Source organism: Patella vulgata, chromosome 2, assembly GCF_932274485.2.
Source record: "Patella vulgata chromosome 2, xgPatVulg1.2, whole genome shotgun sequence".
NCBI classification, from domain to species: Eukaryota; Metazoa; Mollusca; class Gastropoda; family Patellidae; genus Patella; species Patella vulgata.
In genome coordinates this window covers 52,586,049-52,604,247 of record NC_065880.2, presented here as the reverse complement: position 1 = coordinate 52,604,247, position 18,199 = coordinate 52,586,049, and the positions used below count along the sequence as shown (strand labels likewise).

At 35.4% G+C, this 18,199-nt stretch overlaps 2 protein-coding genes across 2 annotated transcripts; both read left to right on the top strand.

Annotated features, from left to right (window-relative positions):
* Positions 1 to 1,056: 1,056 nt before the first annotated feature.
* Positions 1,057 to 5,693, top strand: LOC130010749 (uncharacterized). Its single transcript, XM_056098747.1, has 2 exons — positions 1,057 to 2,041; positions 4,961 to 5,693. The coding sequence occupies exons 1-2, from the start codon at positions 1,396 to 1,398 to the stop codon at positions 5,326 to 5,328; spliced, it is 1,014 nt and encodes a 337-aa protein (XP_055954722.1). The 5' UTR covers positions 1,057 to 1,395; the 3' UTR covers positions 5,329 to 5,693.
* A 1,238-nt stretch (positions 5,694 to 6,931) lies between these two features.
* LOC126811371 (cytochrome P450 4V2) lies at positions 6,932 to 17,913 on the top strand. The gene is made up of 12 exons (XM_050536940.2): positions 6,932 to 7,295; positions 10,232 to 10,344; positions 10,682 to 10,767; positions 11,487 to 11,677; positions 12,506 to 12,575; positions 13,156 to 13,282; positions 13,628 to 13,825; positions 14,207 to 14,309; positions 14,888 to 14,955; positions 15,452 to 15,518; positions 15,697 to 15,876; positions 17,111 to 17,913. The coding sequence occupies exons 1-12, from the start codon at positions 7,136 to 7,138 to the stop codon at positions 17,269 to 17,271; spliced, it is 1,524 nt and encodes a 507-aa protein (XP_050392897.1). The 5' UTR covers positions 6,932 to 7,135; the 3' UTR covers positions 17,272 to 17,913.
* Positions 17,914 to 18,199: the final 286 nt, after the last annotated feature.

Genomic DNA, 18,199 nt, shown 5'->3' with positions numbered 1-18,199 from the left:
TACACCGTAATGTTTCATGAGTTCGAATTTCGTAAAAATCGTGCCAAAACTGCCAGACGAAATGGCCGCCCCTCGTACGCAAATAGAGTAAACATCTGGTAAATCAATGTTGTGGACCCTCTAGAGGTCACACTTTTGATCCGATTTCGATGAAACTTGAAATACATGTTTATAACCCAAAGATATTGGTTCCTTTTGATATTCGCGCATATCGGATCGTAACTTCCTGAATTACGGCTCTTGATTGAACAAAAAATCATGTTTTTAGCTTGTGGTCCCTATAGAGGTCACAATTTTTATCCGATTTAAAAAAAAAACCTGTGAATGTATCACCATTACACACTAAGATCGTGGTTCCTTTTGATAATCGCGAATATCCGAACTTAACTTTCTGGATTATGGCCCCTGATTGTTCGGAAAATCGCATTTTTAGCTTGCGGATTTTCTAGAGGTCACATTTTTTTCCGATTTCAAAAACCGTTTAAATACATCACCATTCCACCATAATGAAGGTTGAATTCGAATTTGAGGCCAAAAGAAAGATCTGCAAAAAGATTTAGCTCTTACATAATGCATCTTTAATAAAACTAGAAGTAATTTATAAACGTATTCTCATCAAAAATATATACGGTATTCTAATAAACCTTTGCCTACATCTGTCTGTCTGTCTGTCACACTATTTGGAACACAATAAGTCTCCTAATTGAGTTAGAATGTTCAAACTTGGTGTAGGTATTTATTAGGTCAATGCCTTGAATGATTTGGAAGATAAGCATTGTCTGCTTAGAGTAAGCAGAGATAAGCAATTTGATTGGTTGATGCTTTGGGACACGATAACTTTAGTTCTAATTAAGTGACTGAGAGGGATGAAACTTGGTGTATAGTTTCATTACATCAATACCTTGACTAAGTTCGATAATGAGCATTCTCTGCTCAGGGTAAGCAGAATGATAAGCAATTTGATTGGCCGAGACATTGGAACACAATAACTCTCCTTCTAATTGAGCTAGAACGTTCAAACTTGGTGTAGGTTGTAATATGATGTACAAGCTTTCCTTGTACTCTTTATTATGTATTAGTATTAACATGTAAAATGGGAGATAACCCCTCCTGGCTTATAGCAGAATAGAGTTATCTCCATTTAGGAAGTTTGTTGATTAAAGATGGCTGAACCATAAATAGTGTATTTTATATCTCAGTGTTACCAATCCGTCCACATCGTCCGTACAATCATGAAACATGGTGTCAGAATGGATCAAAACTAAAAAGAAATCCTCACTCCTCATTATAAAATACGAATTTCCGACAGATGGGGCGGAATTAAGATACAGGAACATTTTTTGTCAAACTCACTAATTTCGGCGCCATAACTGATTTACACACACTAGCAAAACAATGTCCTCTACACCGCATCCTAACGTAGACTGGAGTTCAAAGAACCTTCCCGAAGCATGGAAAAAGTTCAAGCAACACGTCCGTTTGATGTTTATGGGACCATTAAAGAAAGCAACACAGGCTGAGCAGTGTGCGTACCTTTTAATTTGGGCCGGTGAGAAAGGCAGAGATATCTATAACACATTCACAGTTACAGAACAAGAAGCAGCAAGTTTAAATTCAGTTCTAGATAAATTTGACTCGTATGTGACCCCAAAGTCAAGTTCGTTATTCGCCCGATATCAATTTCAGACAAGAATACAACATGAAGGGGAAACAATAGAACAATTTACAACAGACCTGCAGCTCTTGGTTCAAGACTGTGCCTATGATAAGCCCCAAGAAATGGTCAGAGACAGAATTGTCTGTGGAATCCTGCACTCGAAAGTCAGGGAAAAACTTCTCGATATTGGAGATACGTTGGACATGACAAAGGCTATAGACGTATGTCGTTCACATGAAATAACACAATCTCACCTTAAATCAATGTCAAGCTCCAAAGCACAGCCACAGCAATCTCTAGAAACAGTAGACGCTATTTCAAAGTTCCGACATAAGCACACTGACAGATCGCAACACAGTGATGCTAACCGAAACCGAAGACAAGGCCAAAGGCAACGATCACATCAGAGTTCCAGACAACCTGATGAACGCTGTTCATTCTGTGGTCAACAGCACGGAAAACATCAAAGATGTCCAGCAAAAGGATCACAGTGTTCGAAATGCAGAAAATGGCATCATTTTGCAATTGTTTGCCGTTCTGGTTCTTTCAATTACAGAGATCACAGAAAGATACACACAATAGATCAGGATGATGACAGCTACTCGGATACTGATGTCAGCGAGTTATATATTGACTCTATAGAGGGCAAAGGGACACCAAAAGACCAAGCTTTTGTAAAATTTGAAATAGGTCAAGGGCAAACAACAACTTTCAAAATTGATACAGGATCTCAAGTCAATGTCCTACCATTCGACCATTTCCAGAAAATTCCAAACCCCCCTCTATTGAAGAACACAGAAGAGCGACTCACCGGATACTCAGGACAACAATTAAAAGTCCACGGATTCATAGATTTACAGTGTAGCTATAAAACCAAATCAGCCACTGATAAATTTTACATCATAAATACCACAGGTCCTCCCATACTAGGCTTGCCTCTCTTAACCAAAATGAAGTTGGTAAAATTCATATTTTCTCTCGAAGAAGCAACGATTCCACTCTCACGTGAATCCGTTTTGAATGAATACAAAAATATATTTAAAGGAATTGGCGAATTTGATGGCGAAGTCACAATTCAAATCGAAGATAATGCCGTCCCAGCAGTACATGCTCCGAGACGAGTTCCACATTCCATACAGGATCGCCTCAAGAATGAACTTGATAATATGGAGAAGAATAACATCATTAAAAAGGTTACAGAACCTACAGATTGGGTAAATTCGTTAGTCGTGGTAGAAAAACCACACAGCAAAAAACTCAGAATATGCCTGGATCCTCTGGACCTAAACAGAGCGATTAAAAGACCTCATTACCATCTTAAAACTATTGATGATGCTTTTGCCTTACTTAATGGAGCCAAGTTTTTCAGCAAATTAGATGCTAGATCTGGTTATTGGAACATCAAGCTAACGGAATCTTCTTCATACCTAACAACTTTCAATTCAATATACGGCAGATACAGATTCCTGCGCATGCCTTTCGGGATCATCTCAGCTCAAGATGTTTTTCAACGTAAGATTGACGAAATCTATGGCGATATTCCCGGATGCATAGCGATCGTAGATGATATATTAATATTCGGCAGAACACGTGAAGAACACGACGCTAACTTGCTCGCAGTTCTTAATAGAAGTTGCCAGAAAAATGTTAAATTGAATCCAGACAAATTAGTTATAGGGACCACAGAAGTTAGCTACTTCGGTCACCTTATTACAGCTGATGGAATCAAAATAGATCCAGAGAAAGTAAAGGCAATCGACGAAATGAAGGCTCCATCAGACAAGAAAGAACTGGAAACAATATTAGGAATGATCAACTACCTAGCCAGATTCTCGCCTTCACTTTCTGAAATTACAACTCCATTAAGGGAACTAACGAAGAAGACGATAGCATTCCACTGGGATCAGAGACATGACAGCGCTTTAAACCATGTCAAGAAACTAATCACCAGTGAACCAGTGCTGGCGTACTTCAATCCATCAAAACATATCACGCTACAAGTTGACGCATCAAAACACGGACTTGGAGCAATACTTATGCAGGAGCAGAAACCAATAGCATACGCTTCAAAATCATTAACAACATCAGAGCAGAATTATGCTCAAATTGAAAAAGAGCTGTATGCAGTGCTATTTGGTTGCAAAAAATTTCATCAAATGGTATACGGACATCAGATCACAGTTGAATCTGATCATAAACCTCTCCAAACCATAATGAAGAAACCATTAGCGACAGCACCAACACGTTTACAACGGATGCTCCTACAACTACAGAAATACGACATTAACGTTATCTTTGTACCCGGAAAGGACATTCCTGTAGCAGATACACTTAGTCGTAATTTCATCACAATACCACCAGATAACATGTCTCAAGAAATGGATTTACTAGTCCACAGCGTAATAGCCAACCTACCAGTTAGTGATCAGAAAATGTCAAAACTACGGAAAGAGATAACAACAGATCAACAAATGAACAAGTTGAAAACAACTATTCTAGATGGATGGCCACAACACCGCAAGAAATGCCCATCAGAGGTACAAGAATATTGGAATTACAGAGACCAACTCACAGTCATGGAGAATCTTATATTCAAGGGACACAAAATAATAATTCCCAAGAGCCTACGATCCGAAATGTTGACAAAGATACACTCTAGTCACTTTGGTATAGAAAAGTGTCAGCAGCGTGCCAGAGACATCTTATTTTGGCCCGGCATGAACCGAGACATTGAGAAGATTGTCACCAACTGTACAATATGTGGCGAGAAACAGTCTTCCAACACGAAGGAACCACTAAAACCACATCAGATACCAACACGACCTTGGCAGAAAGTATGCACGGACTTATTCACCATTAACAACAAGAACTACATCGTACTCACTGATTATTACAGCCGATACTTCGAGATCGACAAACTTCATTCTCTCTCATCAGCAGCAGTTATCAGTAAACTATCAGCAAACTTTGCTCGCTTCGGCATTCCAGACATAGTTATCAGTGATAATGGTCCGCAATTCTCCTCCAGTGAATTTTACAATTTCGCCAAGACTTGGGATTTCAAACACATCACGTCTAGTCCAAAGTACCCACAATCAAATGGTCTGGCTGAGAAAAGTGTACAGACAGCAAAGAACATTTTAAACAAAACGAAGAAAGATGGTGGAAACACATATATCAGTCTTCTGGAATATAGAGTGACTCCAATAGACAATTTAGCTTCCCCAGCACAATTACTAATGGGTCGCCGTCTACGTTCCATCCTCCCAGTAACAGAAACACAACTCCAACCTGAAATACAAGATCCTGCCAATGTATGTGCCACACGAGAAAACAGACAAACCCAACAGAAACGCTTTTATGACCGAACAGCTAAGCCGCTTCCAGACCTTCAACATAACGACAAGGTGTACGTCCAGAAAAGCGACAACAACAAATCTTGGACACCTGGCATAATTTCCAGTGTTTTGCCACACAGATCTTACCTCGTCAGAACATCAGATGACCAAACGTATCGGAGAAACAGACGACACATAAAACAGAGATCCTCTGAAAATGGTCCAGAACACTCCATACAACTCAACAACCAAAAACCAGAAGCCAATAGCAGCATACCATCCAGAAAGAAATCTAGTCGCACTATAACCAAACCAAAGAAATTAGACATTTAACATGTGCCAAAAACTGTGTTATAAAATGTGATCACTAAAATGTGATAACAAAATAACAAGTAGTATTTTAGAGTATTTCATATAATTTTATTCAAGTTTCAATTTTCATTATCAAATTTATTACATGCAAAAGTTAAAAATTAAGCTTTGAACTATATGCGTAATCAATGAAGTATTTACTAATGCTTAAAATTATTTTTATTCCAAAACAAAAGGGATGTAATATGATGTACAAGCTTTCCTTGTACTCTTTATTATGTATTAGTATTAACATGTAAAATGGGAGATAACCCCTCCTGGCTTATAGCAGAATAGAGTTATCTCCATTTAGGAAGTTTGTTGATTAAAGATGGCTGAACCATAAATAGTGTATTTTATATCTCAGTGTTACCAATCCGTCCACATCGTCCGTACAATCATGAAACATAGGTGTTATTAGGTCAATGCCTTGATTGGGTTTCGAAGGTGATAATTTTCTAATTAAGTGAGGGTGAGGACTCTTGATGTAGAGTTTTATCTCACCAATACCTTGACTAAGTTCTATAATGAGCATTTTCTGCTGAGAGTAAGCAGAGCGATAAGAAATTTGATTGGCCGAGACTTTGGAACACAATAACTCTCATTCTAATTGAGCTAGAATGTTCAAACTTGGCGTAGGTGTTTATTAGGTGAATGCCTTAATGGGGTTCGATGATATGCATTGTCTGCTTACGGTAAACAGAGATAAGCAATCAATCTGATTGGTTGATGCTTTGGGGCACGATAACTTTGGTTTTAATTAAGTGAGAGTGATGAAACACCGAGTATAGATTCATTATATCATTACCTTGGCTAAGTTCGGTGATGAGAATTTTAGGCTTAGGCTAAGGAGCGATAATCAATTTGATTGGTCAAGACTTTAGAAGATAACTCTGCTTTTAATTGAGGTAGAATGTTTAAACTTGATGTAGATGTTTATTAGGCGAATGCGGAGGGCCTGACAAGGACAGCTGTCTAGTCGTTCGGATGGGACGAAAAACCGAGGTCCCGTGTACATATTGGCGTGCACGTAAAAGATCCCTTGGCAGTTGGAATTCGATATAAGAATAGGCCGTAGCGCCGCTGCCCGGGCAAAATTTCCCTCATAGTACATTAGCCCAGTTTAGGAGCAGAACAGTAGGACGTTAAACCCCATTTCATTTCATTTCATTTCATTTATTATTCGAATGTCTTGACTGAGTTCAATGATTAACATTTCGAGCTAAAGCTAATTTCATTGGTCAATGCTTTAGGACAAGATAACTTTGATTCTATCTAGTGATGAAAGTTAGTGAATAGTTGATTATCAGTTTGATTGCTTGATACTTTTGAAAAAAATAAATGTGCTATTATTTATATGTGTCATCTATTTATTTTGGGATTTCGGCGGGGGACATCAGCCTCACTGTTGGCTTGTTTAAGTGGCAGCACGTTGAAGATCTCTTGAAAGAGACTCCCATCCTCTTCATTATCCCGGTCGGTGCAGAAATGAAAAGCGTTAAACCCTATTTCATTTTTTCTTTTTTTGGAGAGGGGGTGGGTGGGTGCACACTGAGAAATCAAATTTTATTTACATCTGAGATCCAATCTGAACTATGAACGTCCTATATAATAATCATAATGCCTATATAGCAACTTCTAATCTTGTATCTAATGTTGGGTCAGTGGGTCGATATCAACATTAAACTACTCATATAGTGTAAGGCTGAAAGCTTAAACATACCGTGTATAAATGATTAAACAACTCATACAACTATTAGCTATTTCCCGTCGTCCATAGTCGTTCAATATGGCAGCCACTTTGCTTGTTGTGGTTGTTACTTCAATAGCAATTCTCATTTCCTGGTTGTATCAATCTTATAAACGGAACAAAATATTTGGGAAAATTCCTGGACCGGCTGGTTTACCTATATTAGGAAATGCTCATCAGTTGGAAGTCGATGGCACAAGTAAGTTAAACAGTTTTTGTTGATTTACATATTTTGTGGGTAAGTGCAATAATAATAAAGATAGCCTAAATTCAATAATTATTTGCCCTGTTCGTCTTAATTCGGGAAATGTGGATTAAAAAATATGGTCGTTTTTCGATCAGAGTAATGTGAATTCTTCAATCAGTGGTGGCCTTCCATTTCGTCATTATACTACATGTACTGTGCAGGACGGTAAAATGTAGTATTATTATAAATATTTCATAAAATGTGCACTTTCGTTAAGTTTGTACATTTCCATACTAAAAAAAGAATCAATTGTAATGTAGTAAAGGTATTTTGTATAGTAGACTACACTAGCGACCTATAATAGTATATATTATTTAACTATGTCATGTGTAACAACATTGCGCATGGTTAACCATCCGTAAACACTTTAATATGTAGCTGGTACATGTAGGCAAAAAAGGACACAGATGGAAAGAATTTCACAACTAAAACAAAACAGTTTATTAAAACTAAATAACAAATGAAAAACATGTATATATTGTTTAAACATAATTTAATCAAAATAAAAGCAGCATATTAAATGGTACCTATTATTTAATTTTTAACTCAAGTAACTAAAATAATTAAAGCACATATAATTGAAGCAAACTTTGAAATTTTGAAATAAAACAAGACAACTAGAATGACTATATTAGATAATAGTTGTAAAAAAACCCACATAACTGATTAAACAAGCCTTGTATAGAAAATGTAGACTTACTAATTACAATTTCTTATAACTTATAACAACTTCGACTACTAATAATAACCATTTGTTTTCCAATCTTTAAGTTACTTGTGTGCATAATTCAGCATTGTGCCATGACATTTTATACGCCCACGTGAACATGTGGTCATATTTTGCCGTGGTCTTCGTCCGTCCGTTTGTCCGTCGGTCCGTCCATCGTCCACAATTTCTTATGAACATTCTACAGATTACATTCGAAATTTATATGTTTTTATATTAGTAAAACGAAGAAGCCTATTGAACTTCAGCAATTTCCGTTTATTGCTTCTAGAGTTATGGTCCTTGTTTCACTTTGTAGAACCTTGTGAACGCTCTAGCGACAAACGTTATCATCCGATCTGTTTTAAATTTATATGCATTACTTAGATAGCGAAACGAACAATCCTATTGAATTTTCAGCAATTTCCGTAAATTAGTTCTAGAGTTATGACCCTTTTTTCACTTTTTCATGTATAAAATGTATGTGCATCATTTAACTCAATGAAATGGGTCCTATTGAATTTCAGCAATTTCCGTAAAGATTTATGGCCTCTGTTTCACCCTGTAGAATCTAATATGCATGGAATACAGTTACTGCTTATTACCGAGCTAATTCCAGTTCAATTACTAAATGCCATTGAAACAAGTTTGTAGAAACTCGTGAACGCTTTAACGACCTAAGTTATCAACTGATCTTTATGAAATTTATATGCATTATTTAATTTCTTCCAACAGTGTGCGCGAGGAAGGGTATGCTGAACGATTTTCTATCATAAAGTTGTTCTTCTGTATCGAGTCATTGTAATATTCCATCGGGTGATACGACTTGGTTTCTCGTATCATAGGACATATCACAGTCGCTGCGTTACTTAACCTGGTTTGATAAGAAATGAGATAAAGTCAATAATAAACCAATATATTTATACAGCTGTAGTATGTCATGACCTTGAAGTGGTATTGGAACATCTGATGAAATTTAGGTTATAATATCCAAAAGCCTGGTTCCAACTTGTCAAATAAAGTTTTGCCTAGCGGGTTGAAACACCGAGATTCACCACACGTGCACGTAAAAAGAAGTTTTGGGATTCGGAATTCGGTCAGAGGAGGCATAGACGCTACTATCCTTTCAAAAGATTCATTTCTAGCTTTGTAAACGCAACCACAGAAATACATTTTTACAAGTGTATTGGCTAAATTTTAAACGCCATTCCTGGTGTCACTTCCAGAGCCATACTCTTTGGCTTCTATATTATTTTTATGCATCAAGCAAAATATTTGATTTACATTGAATTGAATCTTTCCAATATTACATTAACACTAAAATAACTATTTTACAACCAAGACGTTAGACCACAAGGTCTGCCAAATCAATTTGTCTGCAATTTAAAAGGTATCACTAGTCATTTTTAAAGTGGAATTAAATTAATTTAAACTAGTAAAGTAACACCATGAACCTATCTCCTATTCCTCAAAATGTTAACATTGCTGCACACCCTTCTATGAACCGTTTATGTGCCCAGTATACCTAATATACCCAATATGATGTAATTGATGTATATAATGCATGTATGTAATATGAGGTAATCGATGTATACTGTTGAAGACAGGTCTTCACATTTTGCAACCAATAGGAAAAAATCAAAAATTAATTCTTTACAAGCAACATCTCGAGACAATGTTTAAAGCAGGGGGATGGTAACCCATGATTTTGCATGAGGAAAAAGAGCCCGTCCGGGCCCCCAAAAAACAATATTTATATGTATGCGCGGGAAATGGAAGGGTCCCTCCCAGTGTCGCCCAGTAATATTTGACTGTGTGGAACATGCTGGAGTCGATTTCTAGCATATCTGACCGGTTAAGCATTAGGATTATAATGTTAAAAACCGCATTAAAACCGCGTGATTTTTGCTATTTGCAAGGGGGCACAAAAACTCAAAACCACTGGTTTAAAGTTGTTTTAGAATTGACATGCCTTTCTTGATGCTTTACGTTCGGTTCTGCCGGAGTCATTATACATATATTTGGAAGCGAATTGGCGTGTCTTTGCGTGACTTCTATATTTAGGTATTTCAAGATTCGAATAATTAGGCGTTAATGCCGGTGCCCTGGCAAAATACTCCCACTCCTTACAAAGGATCCAGGCGAGACTTCGAAATTCCTGAATTATTTCATTGTCTTTCAGAGTTTTATAATCAGATTATGTCCTATTCCGAGGAATTTGGCAGAAAGGGTATATTTATGATATGGTTGGGAACCAAACCAATGGTTTGTCTGGCAAGAGCCATAGACGTTGAGGTAAATATTTAGAATATATGGATCCATTTCTAAATCTTATTAGCACGTTACAAGACTTTGGGAATACGAACTAGCAATAAAATTGTCAATCCTAAACAGATGTTAATTTCAGCACACAAAATAAACAAATATGACCAATTTTACGCTTGGGGAAATCATTTTGACAGATCTGGTAGTACTTTTCAATTAAGCCTTAAGGGCACCACTGGAATGGAGGCATCTTGCATTTTTTTCTTAAAGTTATATAACTCGCATCTTTATGTAAGAATTATATACAGACGGACCATCTTCTTTAAAAGGAAGTAGTTTTGTTTTATAAACATATTTGCGATTTCAGAAATTACTCAATAGTTCAAAACATATGGATAAATCTGCTGAATATAGATTTTTACACCCGTGGCTTGGTACAGGTTTGTTGACAAGGTATAATGATAATTTTCTTCTCTCATTGGCATTTAGTAAATTGAACAGTATATACTAAACTAGAACTGCGAGGCAGTGGTGACAGGTTTCACCGGTGCTACAACTAAAAAAGTTGTAATATACTCTTCAAAAAAAGTAGGGGATATTCAGAAACAATACAAAACTGCGGAAATGCACTGCTGTTTTTATTAGAGGTAACCAGTGTGTGTTAATAACAGGCCAATTGCCTACACATAAACATAAACAGCTCAGTGGTTCTGTTGGGGCGATAAGTTCTTCATCTGTGAACATACTCTCAAAGCATGTCAAGTGTCCATGACTATTCATCATATCACAACCTGCATAGATATTCACATTTCAATATCCCCTACTTTTTATGAAGAGTATATCTATATGAACGTATCATTTTTTATTGATATGTTGATGTAAACTAAAAGTTGAAATTTTCAATACATAGTAAATATAATTGTAAATTGTAATCAATTTGATATATCGCACTTTTTCTTTATGCATCAAATGGTGTCACTTTTATGTTATTGTTTTGATAAATGTTACTGCTTAGAGTATAAAAATTAATAAGTAATATCTTACTTGGTTGTTATTTCTTCTATCAAATCTGCAAATATCACATACCAGATGAAGTGGAATTTATCATTTAGTTTATATATTTGGTTTAGGAACACGAATATCTCATTTTTTGGTGTGGTTTTTTTTTTCAGTACGGGTGCCAAATGGAGAAGCCGACGTAAAATGTTAACACCAACTTTCCATTTCAAAATTTTAAACGATTTTCTAGCAGTATTTAACGAACAGTCAGATGTTATGTTATCTAAATTAAAGGAAAAAGCTGGTCCGAACAGTTTTAATATTTTTAATGATATAACATTATGTGCTCTAGATATTATATGTGGTAGGTTGATCTGTTTATAATTGTTTTTCTAAATTTATGGCATCTGTTACAGTTATAATACATCATACAGTACTGATAAAAATAAAACGCATTTTAGTATAAATAAAACACGGACTCGAAATAAATCAACCAAATAGATAAATGGAAATAGATGATACAATCTCTAGTGTTTTTTAGTTCGTACTTGTGTTAATCATAAAACTTCTATACATCCCTTAAACTGGCATCGATTAAGCTTTTCGGAACAGAAATGTGCTGTTCATTTCAATTCAGAGACATTGCTGATGTAGCCGTTAGACTGGGTACCCCATTTGGCTCGGTGGCTTATATTTTTTAGTGACAAAGAGGGATCTTAGTCGTTCTAATCTAGTTAAAATCTCGAATATCCGATGTCTTCGGGTGTTGATTATGGTCTTGTTTTGTTAATAAATGTCTAATTGATAGTTTATATAACATTTCATGCCTAAAGAAAGACCTGTGATAGGCAGATTTAGCTCTTACATAATGTATGTTTAAGCCAAACAGAAAATGTGTAAATACAGTGTAGATACAAAATGTAGCACGCTAAAAAAAAATATAATCATAATTCATTAATTGGGTTGTTTACCTTTCTAATGGGGATGTTTTCATAAAGACACTAAAAGAAGTGAAGCTGCACATAAATCAATTCTGACTGCTGTAAAATAGTTTCTTTTTAAAAACAGAGATACTAAATGATACTTGTACCACGTACAAGGAGCTCACTCAAACCGAAACAAACCACGACATCGTAAGAATTTGTATACAGGTTTGTATCATTTATAATATTTTTTTTTTTTTTGCTCTTAGAAACTGCTATGGGAAGAGATGTAAATGCACAGAGTAACAGTGATTCACCTTATGTTAATAGTGTTTATAAGTAATATAAATTCCTATTATTTCATTCTATAGAAATCAAATGAAAATTAAATCTTTATTTCATTCGGAATTAGATATTTTAATGTCTACATAAAGATCTAATTAGACTTCTATGCCAGTTATCTGTTTACTGATTTGAGTCATTTGGTTGATTAAAACAATTCTTGTTGAAAAAAAACCAACTTTTTATTGGCTGAAAAATGGTTCATGTCCGGTGAATTGAACACAAAGTTCATATATAGAAATGTTGTTATAGTTTAAATAAAAATTACAAAAAAACGAAAAAGAAACGGAAGCAGGTTCTAATATTAATTAGAATAACACACGACTATACGGATGTAGAGCTATAGTCCTTGGTGATTTAAAAAAACAAAAACAAAAACAATTTCGGTTCCTGGTCGACGAAGATGTGGAATAATTCAATCGGTGGTCCATCATTTTTGTATAAATCACATTATTCTGTGATTATTCAATGTCGACTATTGTTTACACTAAGCTTCCGATTAAATATTAAACACCGGTGTAATAAGAGAAGGGATCCATCAGTCTTTGTAATTAGTTTTTGACGTGTTTAATTATAGGATGAGTGAATTGGCCCTGAATAGAATGAAACAACCATGGCACTGGCCTGATATATTATATAATCTAATAGGACCTGGGAAAGAACACGATAAATGTCTTCAAATCCTGCATGGATTCACAGAAAAGGTATTTGATTCGGTTGTGTTCGCTGAGAAAATTCTTGCACATATATACCCTAATGCTAGACGCACACTCACATTAACTTTCAATATATTGGATTTAATGACGGATATTTGACCACAAAGTAAAATACTGCATGGCAGAATTGAGGTGTGCTTTTTATCTTTATACCATAACGCTTTTCTATACCATTCCTGACAACCTGTCTTTTTGAGATCCAAGAAAGAGATGAAAGGTACGAACTGCCATGTAAAATGACCACGAACGGGATAATTAGGATATGAAGGAACTTCAACCCCTTTCATTCTATATATCCCTTGCGACTGTTACCAATCTGTAAACTTTTTGTAGGTTATAGCCGAAAAGAAGCAAGAACTGTTAAATGGAGGGCCTGCAGTCCATGATAACTCTATGGATTCGGCAGAAGAAGACCATTATGTTGGAACCAAGAAAAAACGAATGGCTTTTCTAGATATGTTACTACACATGTCTGAACCTAGTCTAACATCAGAAGAGATACGTGAAGAAGTGGACACGTTTATGTTTGAGGCAAGTGGTCTTGGTTTGAAATTAATTAACAATATCACAAATTGGTCTCTAGGTTATAGGGATGTATAGGGAATAATGGTTAGCTATAAAGCTAGGAAATATAATTGTCTTTGAGTTTTCTCAGATTAACACCGATATTTAATCAGAAACTTCTGTGGTTTCTGATCATTTTGTAATTTATATCATTTATTTCTAGCGGAAGCATCTGATATACAACAATGGGGGAGCTGTAGCGCAATATTACAAAATCATTATAAACTGGGTTTTGTTGAAGTCAGTTATTGTTAAATTTACACACTTATTGCTGCGTCTAGTTATTTTATTTTTACACAAATTAATGTAAACCACACCCATTTATAGCTTGGATTGGAAATATTCCAGGGTCATGATACAACTGCTGCAGGAATTAATTGGGCTACGTACTTAATCGGTGCCGATCAGAGTATACAGGAGAGGTTACAAGACGAATTGGATTCCATTTTCGGTAAGTTATGTCATGGTCCTAAGGTAATGTTGGTAAATTGTATTGCTGCTTTTGGTGCTGTTGGGAGTTAACGGTACTCCGGTATTATCACCTCTCTGTTCTGTCTTGAAATGTCTGAACTATTTTATCCATTAAAAGACTATAATAAGAACTCTTTTGTTTGGGTAAATATGAAATTGTATATATCTCCATACTTGCAAGAGCAGGCCCGCAGATAGAACCGATTTTCTGTCCAGCCGTCGACATATTTAGCAAAATAACGAAATCAGTCTGACTTCGGGTTTACTGCTGCAATGCAAAATTAACCCTTTATTGCTTAACCAACCACTGTTCGAAATAATATTGCACTTCAGATTAACCCAATTTAACACTCTACGTTCAACACCACCAGTCTAATGATATGTTAATCAAATTAAAATAACACCAGCCTTTTATTTCCCGGGTGACGAGCAGAATAGATAGATACTAATTAGATTAGTGATTGACAGTCTGATTTAAAATAACAAACAGAATTAGTTTCCTCATAATTATATAATATACAATTTAAACGGATTATTATTTAAGATACATTATTATAGGTGATAGTGAGAGACATCCAACTATGGAAGATTTAAAAGATATGAAATACTTAGAATGTTGTATCAAAGTAAGTAGATTTAGTAACACATGATCGGATTTACTCAGTGGCACGAGGGGAAAGAGTGTATTAGGAAACCTTAAATAATGCCAAGTAGAGGTTAAGGAAAGACACCCTACTATTTTCCTGTTTATTGGTGAATGCAAAATAAGCCATCTACTCAGCTGAGACAAACAACAATAAGTATTTCTAATGTTTTATGATTTAACTGTTCAATAGATTGAGCACCGGGGTAAATTATTTAGACAGGTATGCGTATTTTCCCTGCTTTATTTTCATTTTGAAGTTTCGGAGGTTTTTGAGAAATTTCACAACCCCACATAAACAGTCAAATTCATACATCGGTCTTATGTTCAATTGTTCACCTTTCCAAACATGCACCCCAGAACTTGTATGTTGAACGATGTGTTCAATAAAATACCGCTTATTGATATGTCATATGGTCTAGTGTACTATCATCACAGGATCTGATGTTCATGTATATTCAGTGTATATTTTATTTCAGGAATCATTACGGTTATATCCATCTGTACCACTGTTTGGTCGTACTCTTACTGAAGATGCCGTCATAGGTAAAATAATATTTTTGATAAACTTTTCTTTGCTACCTCCATGCTATTATTCAATTTAAATTATCTAAAAACTATTGACATATTTAGACAGAGTGGCGAGGAATAATAGAAGCGCGGGGTGAGTGTTGTTACTGTGTGTAACGCTATTGATATGTCATTGTTATATCTTTGCATTTAGATGGATTTACAATTCCCAAGGGCACAACCGGAAATCTTGTAGTCTCTGCGCTCCACAGAGATCCTGAATATTTTCCTGATCCCGACGTTTATGATCCGGATCGATTCTCACATGATAATGCTACAACAAGACATCCGTATGCCTATATTCCATTTTCTGCCGGCCTCCGAAACTGCATAGGTATGTTTCAAGTTTGATTTTAAAATATTTCATCCTGTGACTTTTTGTGACTTTAAAATGTTGAATATTAAAAAAGCGATCTTTAAGTGTATTAATGACCTTGGTTTTTCCCATCCAAAGACTTATACAGATTTTCCTTACCCTTGTAACAAACGGTATGGTATGAGAAAAATGTGGTCAGGGAAACGGCGCTATGGCCTACTCTTATTTCAAATTACAATTGTCAAGGGCTCTTTTACGTACACGCCGATATATACACGAGACCTCGGTGTTTCGTCCCACTGAACTACTACACCTTGCCGGGCCCCCGTCCTTCACCACTGACGAGGGAAATCACGAGAAACTTTCTCGGCCAATACTGACAGCGAACTAGCGCCTTACTCGCTGCATGAGTTCCAGGGATTTTTCTCGACTCAAGCTGTGTTTCGTACCGAAGACGTTCAGGTCACCTTACGTGACATTCAGCAATAAATAGAGAATCTCATACGAGTCTTTTTTGATATCAAAAAATACAAGTAGGATATTTTGTTTATCACCCAATAAAAAAGAAGTTACTTTCAAAATAAAATATGAATTTTTCTTTACAAATAAAAAAAGGTAGTTCCTTTTTAATTGACCAATCAAATTCGTGTAAAGCGATATCCCGTAAAGTTACAATTTCGTATTTTTAAGTTATATTTTTAACACGTATTAAAATAAAGCACTAAAATAGATGGTATCTATAAACAGTCCTACCTTGTTAAAGAATAATCCTATTAATCCTACAATTCACTATTGCCAGTTGAGAAATTGTCAAAAATATCATTTTCAACTTCAAGTTCAAACGTTTGAAGATAGCTATTCCATGGTTGGGAATAGGAAAACAAGGGAGGTAATTGGGAGGTAATTGTGTTATTATTTCCGGTGTGAAGATTCTTAAGTGTGAGAAAGATAACCTATGATCGTATAATAGTGAGTTGACAACCTATTGACAAGTATTGAGCAAAAGACATAGAAATAATTATGTTTTGACTTTCTTAGAAAATATGAAATTGTAACTTTAAGGAGATATCGCAGTAGATTATGAAATTTATCACACAAGCGATATCTATATACTGTAGAATGTGTTATTGGGTGATAATATAAAGTCTTAAAATGTTTTATTGATGACCTTATAAAATGTTTAGTTTACTATAAGTATATGTGTTGTTTTAAGTGTCATTGGTCACAATTCAATGTATTTACCATGTTTCAGGTCAAAGGTTTGCACTATTAGAGGAAAAGGTTCTCTTGTCCACCATTTTCAGAAACTTCAAGGTTGAATCTTTGCAAAAAAGAGATGAGCTTCGTCCAACCGGTGAACTTATTCTTAGACCTGAAAAGGGAATTATCGTGCGTCTCACATCTCGAAAATAGTGTTGAAGCTTTTGTTGGCTTTTAAAGAAGAATCATTGTTATTAGAAACGTAGAAATATTGATGAGTGTAATAATTAAAAACAAAAGATGATTGCTTGATCCAGCATAATCAGTGTGACCATCATCATCCACTACAATATTCATGACACTTCATAACCTCTCCCGGTGTGCTGTTTGTAGCTCTTATCAAAATTTGTGATTGGACAGGATCTATATTATTGAAGATTAAGTGTTCCTCGGGTTGTTTTATGATCTTACTTTCGTTTCTGGCTTAAACTGTCGACCACGGAATACAAAACCAGTTATGTCTCAATATTGGCTCTTTAATTTTAACCCACAATTTTAAGTGTATATGTATACCTTTCAAATCCATTCAACACATCAGATTTACTGAAATCGACAATATCTCACCCAAATCACAATAGCCTAGTTATTTTAAAAATTAACCCAGTTCGGAGCAAAACAGTAGGACGTAAAACCCCATTTCATTTCATTTCTTATTTTAAAAACTTTAATTGTTATTGATCGTGCGTTATTTGTGGTTTTTTTTAAATGCCTAATGTAAATCTATCATTGTTAATCTGTTGTTCATGTATATTATTGTGGGTGTCATTACGAATAAATCTAATTTATATGTTTGTATACGTATCTTTCAATATTAAGTATTCTGAAGACCAAGTTATTGTATATATACCACATTTATTTTGAAAACAAAACTTGATCACAGCCGTTTATTAAACTTGATCACAGACCTTTTACTAAATTTGATCACAACCCTTTTATTTAACTCTTTTTTATATATTAAACCAGAAAAGTCGCCCGGCGTAGAAGGCGTTCAATGTCTCGTCAACACATTACGGTCACATATAGGGAGGAGAATGTTTGCTCGGACAGCAGCCTTCCCACCATTCTAATTAAATCACCTAGT

What these genes read in the sequence shown, in the direction of transcription:
- LOC126811371 (XM_050536940.2), top strand. Translation starts at nt 7,136, where the DNA reads ATGGCAGCCACTTTGCTTGTTGTGGTTGTTACTTCAATAGCAATTCTC. An exon ending in GGTACAGGTTTGTTGACAAG is followed by an intron (nt 10,768 to 11,486) that starts GTATAATGATAA and finishes TTTTTTTTTCAG; the next exon opens with TACGGGTGCCAAATGGAGAA. An exon ending in TGCATGGATTCACAGAAAAG is followed by an intron (nt 13,283 to 13,627) that starts GTATTTGATTCG and finishes AACTTTTTGTAG; the next exon opens with GTTATAGCCGAAAAGAAGCA.
- LOC130010749 (XM_056098747.1), top strand. Translation starts at nt 1,396, where the DNA reads ATGTCCTCTACACCGCATCCTAACGTAGACTGGAGTTCAAAGAACCTT. An exon ending in TAACCGAAACCGAAGACAAG is followed by an intron (nt 2,042 to 4,960) that starts GCCAAAGGCAAC and finishes CTGAAATACAAG; the next exon opens with ATCCTGCCAATGTATGTGCC.